The sequence below is a fragment of the Chenopodium album genome, chromosome 4 (assembly GCF_948465745.1).
Source record: "Chenopodium album chromosome 4, dcCheAlbu1.1, whole genome shotgun sequence".
NCBI classification, from domain to species: Eukaryota; Viridiplantae; Streptophyta; class Magnoliopsida; order Caryophyllales; family Amaranthaceae; genus Chenopodium; species Chenopodium album.
Window position 1 is genome coordinate 73,628,372 of NC_137837.1, and position 21,950 is coordinate 73,650,321.

The 21,950-nt window shown below is 32.6% G+C and overlaps 2 protein-coding genes across 2 annotated transcripts; one reads left to right on the forward strand and one right to left on the reverse strand.

The window, feature by feature from the left end:
• The first annotated feature begins 6,537 nt into the window (after positions 1–6,537).
• Positions 6,538–8,258, forward strand: LOC145627255 (uncharacterized). Its single transcript, XM_081679646.1, has 2 exons — positions 6,538–7,179; positions 7,667–8,258. Exons 1-2 carry the CDS (start codon positions 6,588–6,590, stop codon positions 8,032–8,034), a joined length of 960 nt encoding a protein of 319 aa, XP_081535772.1. The 5' UTR covers positions 6,538–6,587; the 3' UTR covers positions 8,035–8,258.
• Positions 8,259–9,550: 1,292 nt separating this feature from the next.
• LOC145629311 (cytochrome c-type biogenesis ccda-like chloroplastic protein) lies at positions 9,551–15,250 on the reverse strand. Its single transcript, XM_081681878.1, has 12 exons — positions 15,080–15,250; positions 14,803–14,937; positions 14,130–14,184; positions 13,529–13,663; positions 13,350–13,435; positions 13,209–13,240; positions 12,690–12,851; positions 12,392–12,464; positions 12,193–12,293; positions 11,789–11,881; positions 10,033–10,079; positions 9,551–9,868 (listed from the first exon to the last, which is right to left on the reverse strand). Exons 1-12 carry the CDS (start codon positions 15,156–15,158, stop codon positions 9,793–9,795), a joined length of 1,074 nt encoding a protein of 357 aa, XP_081538004.1. The 5' UTR covers positions 15,159–15,250; the 3' UTR covers positions 9,551–9,792.
• Between the last annotated feature and the right edge of the window lie 6,700 nt (positions 15,251–21,950).

Here is a 21,950-nt window from a genome sequence, read left to right on the forward strand (position 1 = left end):
TGATTTATTTTCTTACTCTTTGTTTTGATTTAAACACTTGTAATGGGTATTACGGTGGACGAATATCGGAAATTTGGAGATCGATTTTGCTATGCTCGAAAAATCTGAGTCCTTTAGGTAATGTCAATTTTTTGTTTTTAATTTTTGAATTTAAGATTTTGTACAGTAATTTATAATTGCAAATTTTTTTTTGGTCTTGGGTAAAATTTAAATCAATTCTTTTGTGTGAATTATTTAAATATGTTAGAGCATATTGATGTCGACACTATTATTGGTGATTTTGCATCTAGAAATGCTAGTAGACAATGTTTTGTATGATGATTAATAAATTTTAAGTTTACTGTTTTTTTTTTCCTTTACTGTAAGTTTGCAATTTTTTTTTTTTTTAATCATTTAAAAAACAAAATTTATTTTTCATTTTTTTACTTCACTCGATAATAAGGGCCCCAAATTTTCATTTCGCCCATAGGCCACCAAAAAGCTAGGAACGGGCCTGATTAATTGTTAAACCTCTTTGTTTAAATAAGTCGAATAATCCCATCAATCCTAAACCGGAGTCCGACTGCCCTCACCAATACTTCACCTGGAAGACCTTAGTCAAAAACTTCCACACCTCTTTGATATCTTATTTTCTCTCCTCAGCACCATGACCATCCATTAAACTTTGTAGCTCCTTATTATTGTTAATTCTCGATCACAAAAACAAAAGGCACAACTTTCTTTAGACAACACAAAACTAATACGGATATACATGTATAATACTAGGATAGCTATTAATTTTAGCGAAAATTCTACAGTAAATGACGCGTACCGCTATGTACCACTAAAGTAATGTACCACAATGTACCACTATTAAATTTAATTAAATTTATTATATATTTTTTGTATCTCTTTATCATAGTTTGGCTCTAGCTAAGATGGTGAATTGCATTATTGTTTTGATCAGTGGTTTAAGGATCAAATCTTTGTGCTCACCATATATATATTTTTTTCCCTTCTCACATATTTTTTTCCAAAATTGATAACTATATAATTAATGCAGTCCCTTCTCATTTTTAAAATTTTTTTTCCCTTCTCATATATTTTTTTTGAAAATTGATAACTGTATAATTAATGTAGTCCCTTCTCATATTTTTAAATTTTTTTCCCTTCTCATATTTTTAAATTTTTTCCCTCTAGACCACATTCAAAAAGAAATATAAAATACATATTTGATTTATTTTACATCATACAACCTTTTTAAATTACTCGTTGGACTATATTAATTATAAACTTATCAATTTCGAATCCTTTGCAATTTATTAGATCCATTTTTTCCTCTCTAATTACCTTCAAAAAGCAATATCAAATACTTGTTTGATTTATTTTACATCATACAACCTATGTAGATTATTCGTAGGACTACTTATATTTTAAAATTCTTATCAATTTTAAATCCTTCTCACTGTATTAGATCCACCAAAGTTATTATTCACTACAAAAACGAGAGCATTTTAGCAACAAAATTATAAATTATTGCTGAATAGCGACAAAATATTTTAAATATAGACTTCTCTAAAATTTGAGTTTTAAACAATTTTAAATGAGCCAATAAAAAACACAAACTAATGGGCTTATAAACAATCACGAAAGAATTGATGTTTGTGAGCCTAAGAAAATCGAATACCAAGTTGTTCTAGATGAGCTTGTTTATTAAATAACTTAAATTTTTGTTTATCAACTAACAAACGGGTTTTGAATGAGTTGTTTAAGGAGTGCTTTGTTTAATAGACATCCCTTGATCCCTATTTGTTTCTTTGAATAGGTTACTACAAAGTATATTTTATGAAGATCTTTGCCTTGACTTATAAAAGATTAAAAAAATTACTTCCTATGTTTTTTTTGGTACTCATTTATCTTTTCTCACTAATCAATTGCACTTTTTTTTTTAATCATCCGTATCTTTAATTTCGTATTGTAAAATTTATACAACGTTAGTCTTGTTAAGACCACACACAAACATGTTTTTTCTTACATAGTTATGACTTATGACTAGCGAGTGGTCTAAATTTGAGTTCTTTTACTGAGACTAGTAATTGTGTCATTTTACATTTTTTATTTTTCGATAAACTATGAACTTCATCATATTTTCTTATTACGAAGTATATTTTTATACCTGACTCACATCTTACTTTTTTTTTTTTTTTAGTTTAATTCTCAAATCTAGTTATTTATTGATCTAATGTAATTTCCACCAAAATTTGTACAATCTTCAAATTCGTTGGCAAAATTAGTTTTGGTGGTGTTTTAAATCATTGGCACACATACACCTTAAACTTTTTTACAAAAATTATTTTTTTAAAAAAATAGAGAAAAAAAAAAGCTATAGCCAAATCAAAAAATCAAAAACACAAAGCCCTAGAAAAAAGCCTAACCGCCATCTCTAATCTCCACATTGCTCTGCTAGCTCTTAGTCACCGGCTACCGACTCCATCCTGCAATTCATCACTAGTCATGAAAATCTATGATTGATTTTTTTTTTTTAAATCACCATCAATTGTATTAGAGAATATAATACAATTAATTTGTCGTATAATTTATTTATTTATTTATTTTTTGAGTAATTATGCACATGACCATATATACAAAAAGTTTGTAATCATGGGATATAATTTTCTGCAAGTTATTCCTAATTTGATATTTTGGGCAATTTCGAACTCAGATTTTCAATTGAATCCTCAATTGGGTGTTAATTTGACAGAGGTTTGAATGAGAGAGCAGGGAACAATGGAAACTGAAAAAACGTGAGAAAAATAAAATTAAAGGGGTTAACTGTTTTTTATTTTTTAAAAATTTATTTGTCTATATATATATAATTTAATAATACATAGCAGTAAATAACATTTACAATACATATCAATATTTGTCATGTACTTTAGACTCTCCCTAATTTTAGAAATAACATTTGGACCCACACTAGAATGTTAGAGCATTAATAAAATTACTCACTCACATGGCACGTGAGACCTAGGTGAGCAGGGTACAAGTTCAACGGTCGACTATATACATACTTGTATATTCTTTTGACACAAAAAAAAAATAAAAAAAATAAAAAATAAAATAAAAAAAGTTCGTCAGTATAAAATTTCAGGTAAAATAAGCACTTTAAATTGTTAATACAAAAAACATAGATGAGAAATTATTAATCGTAATAAATCCAAACTAATGAAGACAATAAATAGAATTATCAAATGCTAAATGACAGCCAGCTGACTAAATTCATAGTAATCGCGCAACTCAAAGCAGAATGGAAGACCTTAGTCAAACTGTCAAAGAGATGTACACAAATTCGTACAGATTTTATTTGACAATATAATAAACATCTAGGTCATTCTAAGAGCTAATATTGGATAAGGATCAATTAATCAAATCAAACCATATCAAGAATAGCATGGAAAGATGACAACAAGAAAAGTAGAAAAAGGAAAAAAAAAAATTTATGGAACGAACATCTTTCACAGGTTTTAACTTTTTTAAGGGTAAGATTTATGTATGATATATACTTCACAAATTTTTACATGCGACCTATTGTTCCGTATGGCAGGGATTACTTGAGTTTTTCGGTCATGGGTTACTTGAGTTCTCATGATTACTTGAGTTCTCAGTCAAGAATCACTTGAATTTTCCGGGGTTACTTGAGTTTCTCGGTCATGGGTTACTCAAGCTTCCGGGGTTACTTGAGTTTCTCGTTCAGGGGTTACTCAAGTTTCTGGGGTTACTTGAGTTTCTCAGTCAGGGGTTACTCGTGTCCCCAATTTGTTGTATGCGGCGTGATCGAGAAATTCGAGTAACGCCTGACTTAAAAAACTTGAGTAACCCCTGATTGAGTAACCCTTAACCGATCGAGCGAACCCTTCGAGCTTTCGAGCTGAGTAATTCCTGTCCGAACCCCTCAATTAACCCCTGACTGAAAAACTTAAGTAACCCTTGACTGAAAAACTTAGGTAACCCCTAACCAAAAAAACTCGGGTAACCCTGCCTATAGCATGGTGTGGCCTACTGCACCAAAGAGTTGTTGTATATATATATATATATATATATATATATATATATACTTTATTACTTTGTATTAGGTAGTGTTTTCTTCTTTCAAAAATAAAAAGGTACTAGTGTTTTCTTTATTTGAATGTTACTTACCTAATGTAAGTTATTAGTCTTGGACAAGTGAACATATATCTTATCTAAACTTATCTTAACTTTTTAGTAGCCCTTATATCAGAAATTTATCACATCTTAGACTTTAGTGGGTTTATGTGAGATGTTATTAGACTTGATTAGAATCATTGATTCAGTATTCATTTTTAACTTATCTTTTTAGAACTTGTCTATCTTTATATAACTTCCTAGTTCCTACTAGATTGTTACTTGTTAGTTTGTTATGGTAGAAGTTGCATTGTTATGACATTTCGGCACACGAACATAGTCATGCATCAAAGACAAAGTTGGCGCTTTGTTCATTTGTTTCTCATAGCTCCCATCTCTTGCCTCGTCTTCTAATCTAGACTCATTTAAACATCTGCCAAACTCAATATTTATACTTCCCCTATCTCTATGTTTCTATGCATCGCAATTTCTTTCCTTTTAACTTGATTACAAGCTAGTGACTTTTGGCATTGATCAGTAACTTCTATCTAAGTCACTATGGTATTCATTTTTCAAAATATATTTGTCATTCTTTCAATGGTACGGATTAGTTGTGACCTTATAACCCTAATAAAGTAATAATACTTAAGGAGTAAATTACAATAAAAGATAATGACAAATATAGTCCTAAATTTAGTACATAGTATGTTAAATTTAGAAATATATGATAAAATATGGGTAATTCGATATAATCTTCCTCTTTAAGAGCATTCCCAATATTGAGCGAAAAAAAATGCTGATGAGCAAAACTTTAGGTGAAATTAAAACAAAAATAACTTACATCGATAAGCAAAAGCGAAAGTTCTCAAGTAAAATGAAAATTGCTCATAGGATGAGCATTTTTAAAGATGAATATAACTATGTGGGGTCCACAAGACAAGTAAAAAATAAGAATAAAAATAATATATTAGAGAGAAATGTAGGAGGGTATTAGTAAAAGTAAGAAAGAAGATGTAGCAGAAAGAGAATAGTGAAGAATTTTATTTTTAAAAAATTGTCCCGAATAATTCGACCTTTGGGTCATCCGCTTAAAATAATCTCACCTATTGATTATTTTTAAATAATCCGACCTTTAATGTTAATTCGCTATAAATGGTCCCAAGTGACCTGTAACCGGTTGGGTATGTAAATTTTTATTAAGTTTAATATACATGTGTCATCACCTGATTGGTTAAAAAAATAAGTTTTAATTTTGTTTTGAAAATTAATTATTACTAATTAACTTTAATTAACTAAAAACAAAAAATTGAAACCTTATCCAGCCCCATCGCAACCCCAGCAACCTCCTCGCCGCCCCTACCATCGGCCTAGAGCCGTCAGTCCCACCGACACCAGACAGTTACTCCGCGCCATTTACCGACCATTCCGTACCTTGCTTAGTCGCAATTAAACCATCGTAGAATTCAAAGTGTGGGAAGAGGAGGAGGACGAAATCGGCGAGTTGTGTGAAAGGGATTGGGGTCAAAATTAGGGTGTGGGGAAGGTGAGGGGTCGGAAAAGGTACAGAGGGGTGGTGGAGGGAGGTCGAGATCGGGACGGGGAAGGGGTTTTTCGAGATGGTTTGTGGTTTAGGGGGAGGGGGAGAATGGTCGGCGCGGTGCTCGGCGATTGGCAGGGGGTCGAGCTGGTAGGTGGTGGACTAGTGGGCGCCTATGGAGGGTGGTTGGGCTAGTGGGTGTGGCTTTTTAATGTTTTTTTTTTTTTTTTTTTTAACTTTAAAAAATAATTTTATTTTTAATTTTTTGATTAATCAGATGTCGATACGTGTTATGTAATTTGCTATAGCAAGTTAAATGACCGGTTGAAACCATTTATAGCAGATTGACATTAAGGGTCGGATTAATTAAAAATAATCAAAAGTTGAGATTAGTTTATACGGATGAGTCAAAGGTCGAAAATTTCCAGACAATTTTTCTATAAAAATATTATCACAAAAATGCTTATGACAATTAAGAGCAAGAGGAGAGAGAAAGTGGGTAGGAAAAACGAGAAAATTAATTTTTGCTCATTGTTGATCGTGTCTAGAAGAGTTCAATGATTGTTTTATGAAAGTTTTTTTTTTTTTTTAATAATTTATTTTTATTTTATTTTTTAGAAGCAGTAAAAGTAACATACTCGTACAGTAAAAGTAGATACTCTACCCACATGGCACGTGTCACGTCTACCTTACATAACCGGTGAACCGGTAAGATTCCACTCACCAAATCAACGCTCTCACAATCCAACGGCTGACATTCAATCACCCACCCCCAACAAATCCCTAACCCTCCATATCTCCCCCTTTATATACCCCCATTTCCCCCCTTCCTATTTTCTCTCTCTTAAACCCTGTTCATACTTTTTTTCACAAACACAACAAACAAAAACCCAACAAAAATAAATCAAAATAAAAATAAAAATAAAAAATGGGAATGTTACCGTTGAAAGCAGTGGTTGTATCAACCGGCGTCGTTTCACTAGCTGTGATACTCAAACTATCACTGCCGGTAATCCTAGACTTCCTCACCTCCGAGCTTCCTCTCTTCTGGTCACTAGCACTCTCATGGCTCAGACCTCCATACATGTACCTTCTCATCAACTGCATCATCATCTCCATTGTTGCATCATCTAAGCTTCAGCCACGTGGCGGCACCGGAAGTGAGGGAAACGCCGGAACCCTAACTCCGGCGGGATTCCCGGTGTTGGATACTGACGATGTACACGTGGCGGTCATGGAGGTCGCTAAGGAAGATGATGTGGTGGTGTTCGGATACGTCGAGAGTCCGATTGTTACTAAAATAGATAAACCTGCGAAAGTTGTTGTAGGTGATGACGTGGAGGAGAGAGAAAAATTTGAGGAAGGTGATGAGTTTGTGTTGTCAAAGCCGGTGTGGAACTCGCCGGAGAAAAGTTCTCCGGTGATGGTTGTGCCGGAGTTTTCGCCAATGTCTTCGGCGGAGAAACCGCCGTTTTCGGCAAGGTTTGGTCATCGGAGAGCTGTTAAAGCTAGTCCTGAAGGTAATCTTCTCTCTCTTCATTTGTACTAATTTCTTTTTTTCTTTTTTTTTAAAGAAATTTGTACTAATTTCAATAATTAAAAAAAAAAAAATTTAACTTACTGAAAATTTAAAATGAGTTGTATTTTGAATATGAATTAGTTCGCTATATTGCAGATTTTTGTGTGATTTATATTGTACAAATATTACAAGGAGATAACTAGTATAGTTTAATATAGACGAGATTTGATTTCATGTCTTCGTTGGTCGATTTAGCTTAAATTTGCACTGTTTTGAATTTGGAGTTGTAATTATCCACAAATAGTTGATTAAGACATTATTTGTTTCTGTTTTTATGTACTATGTCATTATTTTTCAGTAGATTGATTTATTTCAGAAGACAATTAATTTAAGTTTGCTTTTAAAATTTTAAAATTCAACGGTAAAATGATGAATAAATTTGAATTTCAATCGGAATTCTAACGGTAACAAATGACACTTGTAAGCAGGAAAAGCAGTGCTGAAAGTATCAAGGCCAAAAAAACAGGAAACACTGGAGTCCACGTGGCGGACAATAACAGATGGACGGTCAATGCCGTTGACACGTCACCTTAAGAAGTCTGACACATTCGCCGGAGCATCGCCGGAGGAGTCTCCGGTGAAGGTGATGAAGAAATCCGACACTTTCAACAACGGAAGCGGTAGCGCATCGCCGTCAAGTGCGAGTTCAAGGCTGAGGAGAGAGCCGTCGCTAAGTCAAGACGAGTTGAACCGCCGTGTTGAGGCGTTTATCAAGAAGTTTAACGAGGAGATGCGGTTGCAACGACAAGACTCACTTAACCAATACAAAGTGGTGGTTGGTGGTGGGTCCCACTAGAAACTAATTTTGGGTGGTAATTAAAAAAAAATTAAAATGTAAAAAAGATATATTAATAATTATCTTTTTCGGATTTAAATTTTTTAATTTTTTTAAGGGGTGGGATTTTGAGTGTTCAAATGTGAGCTAGGTAATGCAAAGATTTCTTTTGCAATTCTAGCAGGAAATCAATTTGGTTTTGTTGGAACCCTGTAATTAGCTCGATTTTTGGTTCTCCATTGGCTGTGTTTGATTTGGTTTTATAATAAAAATTACGAATATGGGAATATGGCAAGAAATTTTAATTTATTAGTGAAATAATGTTATAACGAGAAACATAGGCTAATTTGGATTATATTGACTAATCATGAAACATAGGCTAATCCAAACATGACATTAAATAGCACTATATTCTTAATGATCCAAGTACTCTTATGCACTTCATATTGAGTAACAAGATATTCTTATGACAGGGAGAGTTAATTTCTCCAATTAATAGTCTAACGTGCATAATGATAAATTAAAGAAAAAGATATAAAGAAGTTTTTGTAAAGATTTGTGACGAGTGACTAAACATGATGTGTAACTCTCAATAACCTCAAACATCATTAGATTGTGCTTCTTTACAAGCCAAACAAGGAAAATACAAAAGAGAAATGTAGATGGTTAAGAATATTGGATAAACAAGCAAATGCCTAAAAAGTATAGCTAAACAAAATAAGGTGTTTTGGTCCAACTTTTGCCTTATCTAAGTATGGTCGGCCATAACGGTTGCATGGGTTCCAAAAATATTGATCACAAATTCAGCATTTTTTTGGGAAGGCGGCTACTTGGTTATGTGGCTTAGCAATTAGTAGAAATCTATATTGTTCTTTGCTTCTTTGTCTTTGTCATTGTCGGCAGAAAATGGTTGGGGATTTCTAAGCAATGGTCCATGCATTGGTGCATTACTCTACCAAATACATGCTTGATGGTGGGTAGAATGTTACTTAAGTGCGTGTGTCAAAACAAATAATTGACACTACTCGCCGATATAACGTACAATCAACATGAATAAACCATTGTGTAGTAGGAAAACATGATCATCTATAATAAGTGTAGGTGACAATCTGGTGGCTTGAATTAGATTCGGCTATGATTAATGTAACTCAATTTAGAACGTCCTCAAGAGACTTTAATCATTCAAAGCAAATTCGGACCAGGTTATACGTGTATTAAATAAGAATATAAATCGAACAGTCTAGTTTGATCATTTTCTAGTGCATGCAGGATAATTCAGGTCGACTAACTCAAATTAGGTTGGTTTACCAGGTCAATTTTGCATTTATCACTGGATCCTTGATGTACACAATTATACAAAGTACAATCTTACAGAGTGAGATTCACTTATATGTGGAGCCTCTCCTCCCATTTATCAAAACTTTGCAAAACACAAGAAATCCTTTTCATCAGTCATTATCAAGGGGATCTCATTAGCACGTGATTTCCCTTAATTAATTAGGATTACTTAAGAAAAAGACGTGTCAGATACAGAGGATTTGACAAAGTAAGGAGTGATTATTACTAAGTATACACTCAGATATACATGGTTCAAGTAATTTAGCTGATATAAACTAAGGTTTACACTCAGAATTTAGAACTGACTATTGGTATATCCTACAAAGTGTACAGGAACTTGGATTCGACGTTTGGCACCTTTGATCTTATATACCTTGCCACACGAAGATAATACTGTGTATTCTTGCAAACAAATCTAATACAACTTTTAGCTCTGGATATCTACATCACCATTGTTGTAGTAGGGAAAAGTCTATCCAGCAAACTATACAGACCTCCGCCTAGGAGGAGGGCGCCACTGCAATCACAATCAGATTCAAGCAGAGAGGAAACCATAAATACAAGTGAATACCGGATATAGACCATAAATGATACTTTGTATATCAAACTCCAAGACACAAGACCAAAAGGGAAAAGAAAATAGAGTAACTGAGAAAACTATGTTCCAGATAAAGAAGGTACCTCAGTGGATTGATCCAAGCTGAAAACTTGCGAAATGAAAGCAGCCTCTGCAGATACATAAGACGGTAAGCAACATGGAAGGAAAATAATGATTTGTAAATCTAAACATAAACCTTTTGAAGGACTTTAGGAAAGAAAGCAAAGTGTTCATCGAGAACCCATTATGTTATCATGTCTGGGTAGATCCTGATTTCCCATAGGGATTGGTTGATTTGTATTCACTTCTTCTCAGTTCTCTCAAGTTGTAAATGGTTTCCTACAAGTGGTAAGCCTAGAAAAAAATGGTTTCCTGATTTGTTATCTTAGTATGCTATTGCAGTATTACTGTCTGAAGCCCTTAGTTTGAAGATGATTCCTGTTTTCAGTAAAATTAAGCACACATGGTGTTAAATCAGTAAACTTCTCATTTCTCATTAAGTTTCCCCAATGAAGTTGAGCAGATGGACTCCAGACAAATCTTGTATATAGTTCTCAGACATGACCCGCTGAGAGATGGGGACAGGCTGGGATTGCAGGAATGACCCCCAAACTCCAAGAGAGGCATAAGCTAGCCCTTCAACTATCTGGGATCATGGTTGTCTTTGGTTGACATTTATCATGGAGAGAATGGGTTTATAAAGTGATAGAAAGTGGCATAATTGAGTGACAAGTTATCATGGCTGTCTAAGCGCATCACTTACTCTTCATAGCTGATAAAATTTGGCACAATATAAAACGTGGATCAAGATCGTGACATCTCTGACAAGAATATGTTTGTATGGTGATAGTCAACACGAAGCAACTTCCATAGGAAACACAACTATTACGCTTCTAAAGCACATGAAATTGTTTCACCTTTTACTCTTGTTTCATGACACTTGAGGTGTATCAGTCTCTTCTCGTGGATGATGTTCTGATAGGGTTTAGACTAAATGGACGATTTGATATTCAGAATGTACTCCCTTCCCAACATTGGTACGATGAAAAACTCTAGAAACCACTTCTCCTTTAAAAGGAAATCCAATCAAAATTGAGACCACTTCCTCTGTCAGTCAATCAAAATTCAGTGGAGTAAAATTTTCATTTTTTCATCCATATACTAGCCACCTTCCCATAATATTTCCAAGATATAATTTGAATTGCAAGCTGTCATCCTGATGATGAGGCAGGGAATAAATTATCAATGATCCTATATGATCCATTTCATTCTGGAACAGTTCTAGTGCTGTCTTATCGAGAAAATGATGTTGAGCTGATCTAATTAGGTTTCAATATTTTGGATCATGCTTAAAATCCTGATTCCTGGATGGCATGAAACATAAAAAAAGAAAACCTTTTTCGTCTAGGATACCTACAGGTTGCTTGGGCCTCAATTACTGGACCTATTACACTTGTGTTACTACAATAATCTTAAAATTTTCAATACCCAGTTACCCACTGAGTAATTCAACGATTGTCCTTGGTTTCAAAATGACCCGCTCCTGATATTATTCCATGACGTTCGGTATATGAGCCTCTTCAACCGGACTTTGTCTATGCATTTGATGCATTGCCTTGCAAAAAGCTATTCTTAATGGGTTTTTTTATCCACTTTTCTCAATATTTGTGAGAAGTCAACGAAGAAAAATCGTGAATTGAGGTGGTATTACTGAATTTATTGACCAGCCATTACTTAACACTCAGACGTCATGATCATGCAAAACAAAGATTCACCATCAAATTAAGTAAAAAAAGGTTATCTTCACAAGCATCTGATCAAAAGGAAAGAAAGTGGTACCTGCAATGCACCAGCAAAAGATGCAGCCAACAGCAGAGGAGCAACATAGCCTGTAGTGTAGGTCAGCAGTAAGCTGCCCCCAATTAGAGGATCCTGTCACAAAATTCTCAAGTTAAATAAGCATAAGATAGTAAATAGGATCAAAGCAGCAAGGTTGAAGAAAGTAAAAATCATGCTGCACCTACACCACAAACTTTATTTTCTACACACTTGATTATCAAAATGTTTTGTTTGAGATAGATGCTCCATTTACACGATTAGTTGAGGTGGAAAATGGTAATAATTACATCAATAACTATACAGCATTCAAGAAATCCTAGCATGGTAAGCATCTACCCATTCAACTAGCACCGTCATTAAAAGTATACTCTCACCATATGAGTTTCATCAAAGATCTACTATACCTTGGTTGAAGCCACATAACCAAGTAGAGTGGCCAGTACAGGTGTGCTGCAGGGTGATGCGGCCAAAGCAAATGTAAGACCAGCCAAATATGCTTGTACACCTGGCATACAAAAACAGTTCCCATAGCTTCACTTGTCAGGCCTTTTTTAGGGATATGCTACAGCTGTTCAGCAAAAACTAAAAGCTCTAAATGCTTACTTGAGGGGAAGTTTGCAGCTGCTGCACGGGGATCAAAGTCATTGAAAAATGATGGAAGCTGCAACTCAAGTATCTGTGATGTCAAACAATCAATCAATCAATCAATCAATCAAAGCCTTAATCCCAAAAGTGGGGTCGGCTAACATGAACCAAATTTGATTATTCCGTGTAGTCATCAACATAAATCTTTCTCCTCCATCCCTTACGATCCAAAACAATAAAGGGGAAATAAATGTCAGAGGAGTCGACAAGTAACTAAGAAGCGGGATTTGAGTTCCACTAATGCATAATGCATTACCTCTAACAGATTAAGGCCCATCACAATAGCAAGACCAGATGCAACCAAAGGCAACCCGCTGCCTATTTGTCCATAAGCTTTTCCAGCAAAAGAGGCTCCAACACCAAGGAGTGCCAGCGTAGTAGCCAATCCTAATGCGAAAGCAATGGAATCACCAATGACCTGAACACCAAGGTGAAAAGATGAAAACTTTTGTACAATCCACCAATCTAATTAAAAAAAGCATGTCCTAAAAAATTATGCAAATAACATCGAAACCCAGGGCTTTCAACTCAATAACTATATACCTCATGTAAAATTAGTAGAAGAGAATGTCCATTAATTTCTTCTCTTATCAATTTTTAAAAACTGAATAAGTTACAATGAATTAGAAAAGTTATACTTTCTTTCAGCTTTTACTTTCCTTTTCATTAAGAGTTTTTTTGACAGTGGGAGAATCTGTTCATAAGAAACAACATTATCATATAAAAAAAAGGTTCAATATAATAATATTAATTAAAAAAAAAAAGAAAATATCACCTGTGCACGGCTTTTTCCAGAGCCATAAGCACCTGAATGAATTCAATGAATATGATCAACTTCTGACAGAAAATATACATAGCAACATATCTATTGAAGTAACAGGAATTGACACAACAGTCATCTAAGATAATAGCTTACCTATATAACCAAGTGTTAAAGGCAAAACACTTAGTGTACAAGGGGAAAGGCTGGTTACCAGTCCAGCTCCAAAAATGACAGCCAGACTGATAGAAGAGTACGTAAAAACAACAGAAGTTAGAAAACGACGGCATGATCACGATATCAAACATACTATATGCAGCTCATAATATTATTACCTTGTCAAACTAAGAGCTGACAACTGATTCAAAACAGCTTCATTGGCTTGTTGCCCAGCTGAATATAGAAGACCTCCAAACCAATCTCCAATACTCCCATCGGCTAGCATATAGATAGATGCTGCCTTATCCTGTCTTGAATAAGAATAAATCTAGTCTTTGAGGTCATTCATATCATACTAGAGAGCAAACTACAATGTATCACATACTGCACTTTGTATTATAAGATATGTGTATACTAAAGTGCACTAGAACTCTTAGCATCATATATTAGTTTACTCTCCTTAAGATTTTAGGAACATAAAATCCAGGTATATCAAGATACTTTATATTAAATTGTTCAGTCAATACAAGTGATAACTGTTTTACACCACTATTAAACTAAATTAATAGTAGAAACTAATTCTCATGTTGATGAAGTAGAAATTAGAAACACTATATAAGTGATGAACATTTCCAAAGCTGAATGCTCAACAAAATGGGGTAAGACTAATTTCAAGTGAGCATGGATCATTTATTCATTGACTGTATTTTCACAAGTATGACACAGGAAATAAAGATATAGCAAAGTGCAAACCATAACAAAGAAGAGAAATCATACATTATATCCTCCATTTGGATGGCATTTGCTGGGTCTATCGCAAGCAAATTAACTACTGCAGTTGTCCAAAAGAAAACGATGCAAGTGAGCACCAATGCATCAAACATTACTATTCAATACTAAATCTCTATGCCTTTACTAAAGTACCATCTTACTATAGAGCATATTACTAGTCAGAAAGAAGAGAACCTCAGTCTTGTACCTAAATCTCTACGAGGAAATGTAGTATCCCAACTTTGGTAATTATATCAGAAAGAAGAGAACCTCAGTCTTGTACCCAAATACACCCAAAGATAAATTTTATGCAAGGGTATTATTTGCTCAATTTACCATTCATGCTCATTTCGAGAAATTTCAAATGAGCGAAATTGATCATATGAGCAAAAAAAATAATCTTGGGTACACCTAACTCGGGTACAAAAAGGATATTCTGTAACAAATAGAACCAGACACAGCTTTTTCAATATAACTTAGCTAGGCATATCAACTATTTACTATTGTATGATTCCTAATTCAAATTACCAAGTAAACAATGAAAATTAATAGTTCGAAATTAATTGTCATGTTGATAGTGTAACTCAATCATGTAATTCCATTATTTGAACTAGTAATGTGACAACTAAATCCGGACAATTTCCGAGTTGTCCAGTGAAAGGATTAATAGAGGGCTCACCAGCCAATGAATTGACAACCGTTAAGGCATTCACTTTGCCCTTCAAATCATTCTTTGACATCAAAACATCATCTTGCTCATATTTCTGTACACCTGAATCCCTCTTTAACATTTTTATGGGTACCCTTTTCCCCACTGAAAAAAAAAACAGTAGAATTGATTAGTTTTCTTATTACAGAACTTGATAGATTTAAACAAAATAAATACAAAATCCAACTTCATTTTTCACAAAAACAATGAGAATTTTGCATTTGAAAGACGGAGGAATTGGACTGACCAGATTGAGAATGAAGTTTATGGGTTGAGATTTTGAAGAAATTCCCAGTGAAACCATTGCAATGACCCAACAAACTCATCACAAAAAAATTGCAAAAGAGAATTAGAAGAGAGAGAAGAGGAAATGAGTAATGGCTGGAATTTTCTTTTGTTTCCTTTGCCCTCTTATTATGTGTGTTAATATAAGCTCCACGAGTATAAGCAAGTTTTTAATTGTAAAACTACATGATTTTTTGAACAATTCTTTCTTTATATTAGACACTTTAAAAATTTTGTAAAACTAAAACCCTTTTTTAAATAAAATGCTATACATAGCCTTTAACGCTACAGCATTAAAAAAGACTCTTGAAAATTGTTTAAATTTAGAAAATCTCGACAAAAACACACTAGTTACACTAATCTACGAGTGTTTTTATCATCAATTCCTAATTTTATACAATTTTCAAGAGCGTTTTTAAATTGAGGTATGCATAACATTACCAAATTTTTTTTAATTATTGTGAGTAAGTTAAGATATAACTGGTATTACTTCGTATGAGTTTTATTGGTCAACCTTATATACATTAAATAATGTTCCTTACGTGGTTATTTCATCTTTATTAATTTAACTAGAAATCATTTCCTTAAATAAATAAAGGAAATTTTGCAAAAAAACCACCTTTTAAATCTTGTTTTTTTTGCATATAACCACCTTTTAAAAAAAAAATGTTGCAAAAGATCACCAATTTTTAAAATTTTGTTGCAAATTACCACCAATTCAATGTTAAACAAATGATAAATTTGGCTAAAAAAAGTGGTAATTTGCAACAAATTTTTTTAAATTGGTGGTCTTTTGCAACAATTTTTTTAAAAGGTGGTTATATGTATAAAAAAAAATTTAAAAGGCGGTTTTTTGCAAAATTTCCATAAAAAAACCTAGAAATCTTTATTGATATTTTTTACTGAGTAAGAAAATAAATTCTTTATTAATACTCTGTAATATCCATTGATTGAAAGATTTGTTTGGTTTGATGAATACAAATTTTTTTTTCCTTAATAATATTCTTATAAGAAAAGGAAAATGGGAGAGTGAGGAATAGCTCAAGCGGTTAGAGCTCCCCTAGGATCGATTCTCATCACCCGCCCTTGTGGCTCTCTAAACAACAACAACAACAACAACAAAACACACAAAAAAAAAAAAAAAAAAAAAAAAAAAAAAAAAAAAAGGAAAATGAAAGTGAAAGGATGAAGATACTCAAGATAGATAGGAGTGATAGGACTATCATAGGAAAAAGGGAGAGGGTAAGGAGGAAGGATGAAGATTTAGATATTTTTTTTCCTTTTAAATAAAACCGTTGTACAATTATTTTAGGGTTCGTTTGGCATTGTTGTGGTTTTCTGTTTTTTGGTTTTTTGTTCTCTAAAAGTATATGATACGAGTCTTGTTTCGGGGTATTTTTACCCCCTTTTTATAGACAAATGAGAGGCCAAGAAGTGGCCCGATTATAAGCCGACATGTGGCATCCTGCTCAGCTAAATAAAGGCCAATAAGAGCATAACACGTGGCCTAAAGAGAGATATCAGAAAATGAAGGACTCAAAGCCCATTAAGGAAACATGTCTAGCATGAAGGAAACCCTAATACACGTGTCAACCACGTATAGGGCAGTCAATCTTCCTAGGTTATGAAACCCTAGGAGCATGATCTCCCATTTTCCTATAAATACCCCATCATTTCATGATGGAGGGAGAACACACAATTCCAAAAGGCACAATGCCCAAAATATGCTCTCACTTCTCTCAACTTTCTCCCTCTAAAATTCCGTTTTCCGGTCACTAACTTGATCGTCGGAGGCGGATCTCCGGTACACCGGAGATCCGTTGTTTTGCAGGTGTTCAGGCCGTACGAGTGTTGCATCCCGGATCTGTCTCCCGCGGGAATCCATACCCCCCTTTCGGATTATCCAAAAAATGCCCGAAACAAGTCCCATAATGAATCAAAAATTATATAAACTTATTAAAATTATGATAATTATGAAAACTGACAACAGAAAAGTGGAAACTCCTTTTTCTTGTTTCCTGTTTTTGGTTTTTGGTTTTCAAAAAAAAGAAAACTGAAAACCAAAACTGATGCCAAACAAGCCCTTAACTATTATTCATTATTTTGCAAACCAATAAATAGAAATGAGAGAAAACAAAAACATTATTTTTTTGTAATATTTTACATCCAACCAAACCATCGAGAAAATACAAGTTGATATCCTATATTAACAAAACTTGTTAATATCAAGACTAATTTTGTAAATTTAGCAGACACACCAAGGGTAATTTTGGTAATTTAGCAACCACACTCCCTTTCTCTCCTATCTATCACCACCGTACAACCTCTGGTACCACATGTTGCACCACCTTTAGCTTCACCAATCGACCATCACACGACCTTTAGCTTCACCAGCCGATCACCGCATGACCTTTAGTTTCACCAGTCGACCCCAATCGACCACCGCACGACCTTAAGCTTCACCAATCGACCACTGCACAATCTCTAGCACCACCAGCCAACCGGGCACCCACAATTCGACCTCCGCAACACCACAAGTACGAGCGAATCCCTGTCCCTAAAAGATTTGTATGGGCCCAAATTTCATAATTTACTACTAGGGTGTCTATTGTTTGGCCAGCCAGCCGACCGCTTTAAATCTGTGAAGGTGGTCGATCTTGGGCATGGCCATGGGAATGGAACAGAGAAAAGGAAGTAGTGGCCATGAAAATTGAGAAGAGAGAAGGAAAAATTAGCCATGTGAGGGAAGGAGTGAGAAAAATTGGTGATATAAGCATTTTTTTACAGGAATTATAACATGTTTTTATTAATATAGGATATCAACCTGGTTTTCCTCCCAAACAATCTCTAAATTAAAAGCACCTTTTGATGATTACAACAAATATATTAATGGAATTCTTGGTGAGAAGTGATACACATACACTAGGTGTATGTGGGGTAAACGCATACACCCCCAATAAAAGCCGCCACATCAATATAAACTAAAAAATAAAGAGGGAAAAATGAGGGGGAAATTAATTGGGAAAATGGCGCTACAATGCAAGTTAGGCGGGAGTAATTCCTTAGTGCTAATTGCTAAACATGCAATAATTGTGGAAATAACTACCCTCCACTAACCCACTTCTTTTTCAATTGAAAACCAAAAGGCTATTCCATGTATTAATATAATTGGCCGGAGAAGACAACTTCAACATGGAAGCCATTAATAGGAGAAATTTTCTGGCAATGTGTTTTTTTTTTTTTTTTTTTTTTTTTTAATGCTCTAAAGATCGATAGTATTTTGAGTACTTCATACTCATATTAAACTAATACACTCCATACCCGAATTAAACTAATTTTCAGTCCTGTTTGTTCATTTCTAAAGAAAACATTCAACAGTACATAACTTGAATTGTTATTTATCACCAAAGTGTGGTAACCTCTAATTAGTTCAACTATAATCGTTAAATATATATTTGTGTCAAAAATATTCGTTAAATATATATTCCACTTAATTTATTACTTTTGTTTTGTTATTTGAATCTACTAATTTATTTTTGACAAACTTCTAGAATTATACAAAACATTATTTGATGACAGAGAAACTCAATAAGAACGTGTATTGAGTTCTAGTTGGTTTTAATAAGATTAATGTTAAGTTAGTAACGAACAAATTATTTTAGTATCATGACAAGGACACGTTCTGAGTTTTAGTTGGTCTTATTACCTTTTTAAGTTTATAATATATTAATAAGCTTGATATTAATTTAGTTACAATCCCTCAAAAAAAAAAAAAAAAAATGTAGTGACAAAACCATTATTTTTGTATCCTAAACTATTTTTTCCTTACCATTTAAATGTTAAGACATTGATCTTTCAAGTCCACAATAATATTGTGAATGAACTAGGTTCGCGCAAGTTTTTCCCCGACTCCGAAGTATTTATTGTATCTAAATTAGTGACAAAGTGTGTAACTAAGTAACTAGCCACCAAATTAAATTAGTAACAAAGTAATGTATTTATGCAAAAAAATATATGTAAAGTAAGGAATAACTCTTATAAGTTGGAGGGCTAAAATCAATAGTAAAGGTTTTTTTTTTTTTTGAAAGAAAGTAAATGGTTAAAATTAAATAGTGGAGGGTTAAAATAATAACTATTGGAGTATACATAAAATATAGTAATCGGTTACGATTAAATAAAAAAAGAATTTAAAGTTTGTAACATGTTTATAATAAAAAAAAAATAATAAAAAAAAATTATACTTTGTTAATCTAATCTTTGCTCTATAATCCTTCTTTTTACATCTTTGTTAGCATTATTAATATGACCGTATTCTTTAATATTGACATTAGATAATTGATTATTATTAGACACTTCAATTAATCTTGTAATATATAAAAACTAATTATTCGATCAATTGTTTTACCAAAAAGTTAAATTATATATGCAAAACTAAATATTTTCAAACTATATATCTTTGTTAACATTGCTAGTATGATCTCATTCCTTAATATTAATATTAGATAATAGATTATTATTAGACACTTTAATTAATCTTGTAATATATAAAAACTAATTATTCGATCAATTGTTTTATCAAAAGTTGAATTATGTATGCAAAACTAAATATTTTCAAAATAAGAAGTAGCCGCTGAAATACTCAATATTGCTTCAAGCACCAATTAAATAACACATTCACAATAAAACTTATATTTTTATACTTTTTTTATGTAAAAAAATCTCTAACTATTTTTCGTTTTATCATCCTTTTTTTCAAAAGATATAATACAAATGCAAATTAAGTAAAATTTTTAAATATCCTCAAAAAAAAAAAAAGTAAAAGTTTTAAATCATATTTACAATAAAACTTCTAATTTTCTATACTTTGTTTACTTTTTGTAAGGAGAAATATTACTACTTTTTTTTTACATCAATTACTAGTAATGGTCTCATTATATTACATCCGATTTTTTTTAGTTGCAACTTTGGAATATTTTATATCTCTCAAATAATACCCCAAAGTTGCAGCTAAAAAAAAAAAATAAAAAAAAAAAAATAGTGAAGGATTAAATAGTGAAGGATTAAAGTTGCAGCTAAGACACACCAAGCCAATTATTAATTTTGAATTATTTTTTTACGTACTAAATAGTGAAGGATTAAAGTGAAGGATTAAAATCAAATAGTGAAGGGTTAAAAAATAATAAAATATCAAATTCATAAAATAGATATAGGTTACTAATAAATATGGCATTAAATCATACATTGATACAAATACATTTATTTAAGGAAAAAAATCCCTAGCCTCCTTTTCTCTCTTCTCTCTCCTAAACCTAGTCTCCATTGTTAATTTTAAGGGGCTTCCATCGGATTTTACCGGTGGAAAGCCCCAATCTTTATTTTCTTTTAAGCTTTTTAATTTGTTTTAGGTCACAATAATGTCTCCCTCGAAAGAAAGGGTTTATCTCCTTCGAAAGACAAGGTTTTTCGTACTCCTTCGAAAGACAAGGTTTTATTTGTGCTTAATTTGGTCTCCGATTGTGCGGGGCTACTATTGATTGTGGCTCGGATTCGGGTTACGGAATCAACACAAGAATTTACTTTCTCACAAAATTGCGAAGCGACGACGGATCCACTCAAAAAGTTGTATGAGACAACGAATCGAGAATATGCCGAATTGTTATATTTATGTATTTGGAGTCTTAGCCCTTCCCCGATTAATTCTTGTTTGATTTTGTTAAATTTGTTTTCATTATCATTCATTGTCAATTGTAGATGCCGTATGGCTTACATTAATGAAATTTAGTGTCCTTTTAGGACTTTTTTCAAAAAAAAAAAAAAAAAATATGGCATTATGTGAAATAAAATACAAATAAATAGAAAGTTTCAAATAACATATTCACAAGAAAACTTATAATTTTTTATACTTTATTTTTGCATAAAAGCTCTCTAACCGAGGGTGTGTTCTATTCACCTGATTTTCACTGATCTGAACTTATCTGAACCTTATTAAAACTTATTTTAGTTGTAATTTGTACTTGGGTAACCCTTATTAGAACTTATCAAATCTGATCTGAATTTATCTGAACTTAACTGAATTTATCTGAACTTATTACACCCGAAATAAGTGAAAATAAGGTGAACTGAACATACCCTTATCTTTGTTTTATAATTACACCTATATGTTCTCCTATTGTGTCAATTGTATAATGTCTATAGTTACTAAACAAATAAAGGGAATACTATTCAAATATATACTATTACTAAACAAATTAATAAAGTGGCACTTGTAAACATATAAGATTTGAACTCGAGACTTGAATACATGGAACTCATATTGAATGTTGCAGCTGTAACTAAGATTGCGGGATATTCACCATGTTAACAAATTGATGCCCCAAATAATTATAGTATACATCACTCTTATTTGCAAACTATAATATAACTTCGAATACTATTCAAATAAATATTGTTACTAAAAAAATACAAATTTACAATCGTTTCGTTAATAATATACTTGAAATTTATTGCCCAGTTTATGTTTTAATTTCAATTTTAATTATCATATAATAATGGACTTAAACGTTTCATGGATTTAATTTCTTACTAATCTATTATTATGATAAATCAAGGAGCTTCATGTGTTGTCTTTGTGCAGAATCAAGTATTCAATAATCTAATTTTGAAGAAATATAAAACTTTCATGTTTTATAATCTGGGAAAAATGAAGAGCATCGGAATTAACGATAATTCAATTTCATAATACAACATTATTGAAAAATTATAATCGATTTTAATTTACATTGTTAGGATGACAATATTTTTCTATTTGTCTAAAAACAAATTGCTTAATGAAA

Excerpts from the sequence above, each read along its gene's own strand:
- LOC145627255 (XM_081679646.1), top strand. The coding sequence starts at position 6,588 with ATGGGAATGTTACCGTTGAAAGCAGTGGTTGTATCAACCGGCGTCGTT. Across the intron at positions 7,180-7,666 it reads TGTTAAAGCTAGTCCTGAAG|GAAAAGCAGTGCTGAAAGTA; the intron begins GTAATCTTCTCT and ends ACTTGTAAGCAG.
- LOC145629311 (XM_081681878.1), bottom strand. The coding sequence starts at position 15,158 with ATGAGTTTGTTGGGTCATTGCAATGGTTTCACTGGGAATTTCTTCAAA. Across the intron at positions 13,664-14,129 it reads ATCCAAATGGAGGATATAAT|ACAGGATAAGGCAGCATCTA; the intron begins GTATGATTTCTC and ends TTCTTATTCAAG. Across the intron at positions 9,869-10,032 it reads GCTTGGATCAATCCACTGAG|TGGCGCCCTCCTCCTAGGCG; the intron begins GTACCTTCTTTA and ends TTGTGATTGCAG.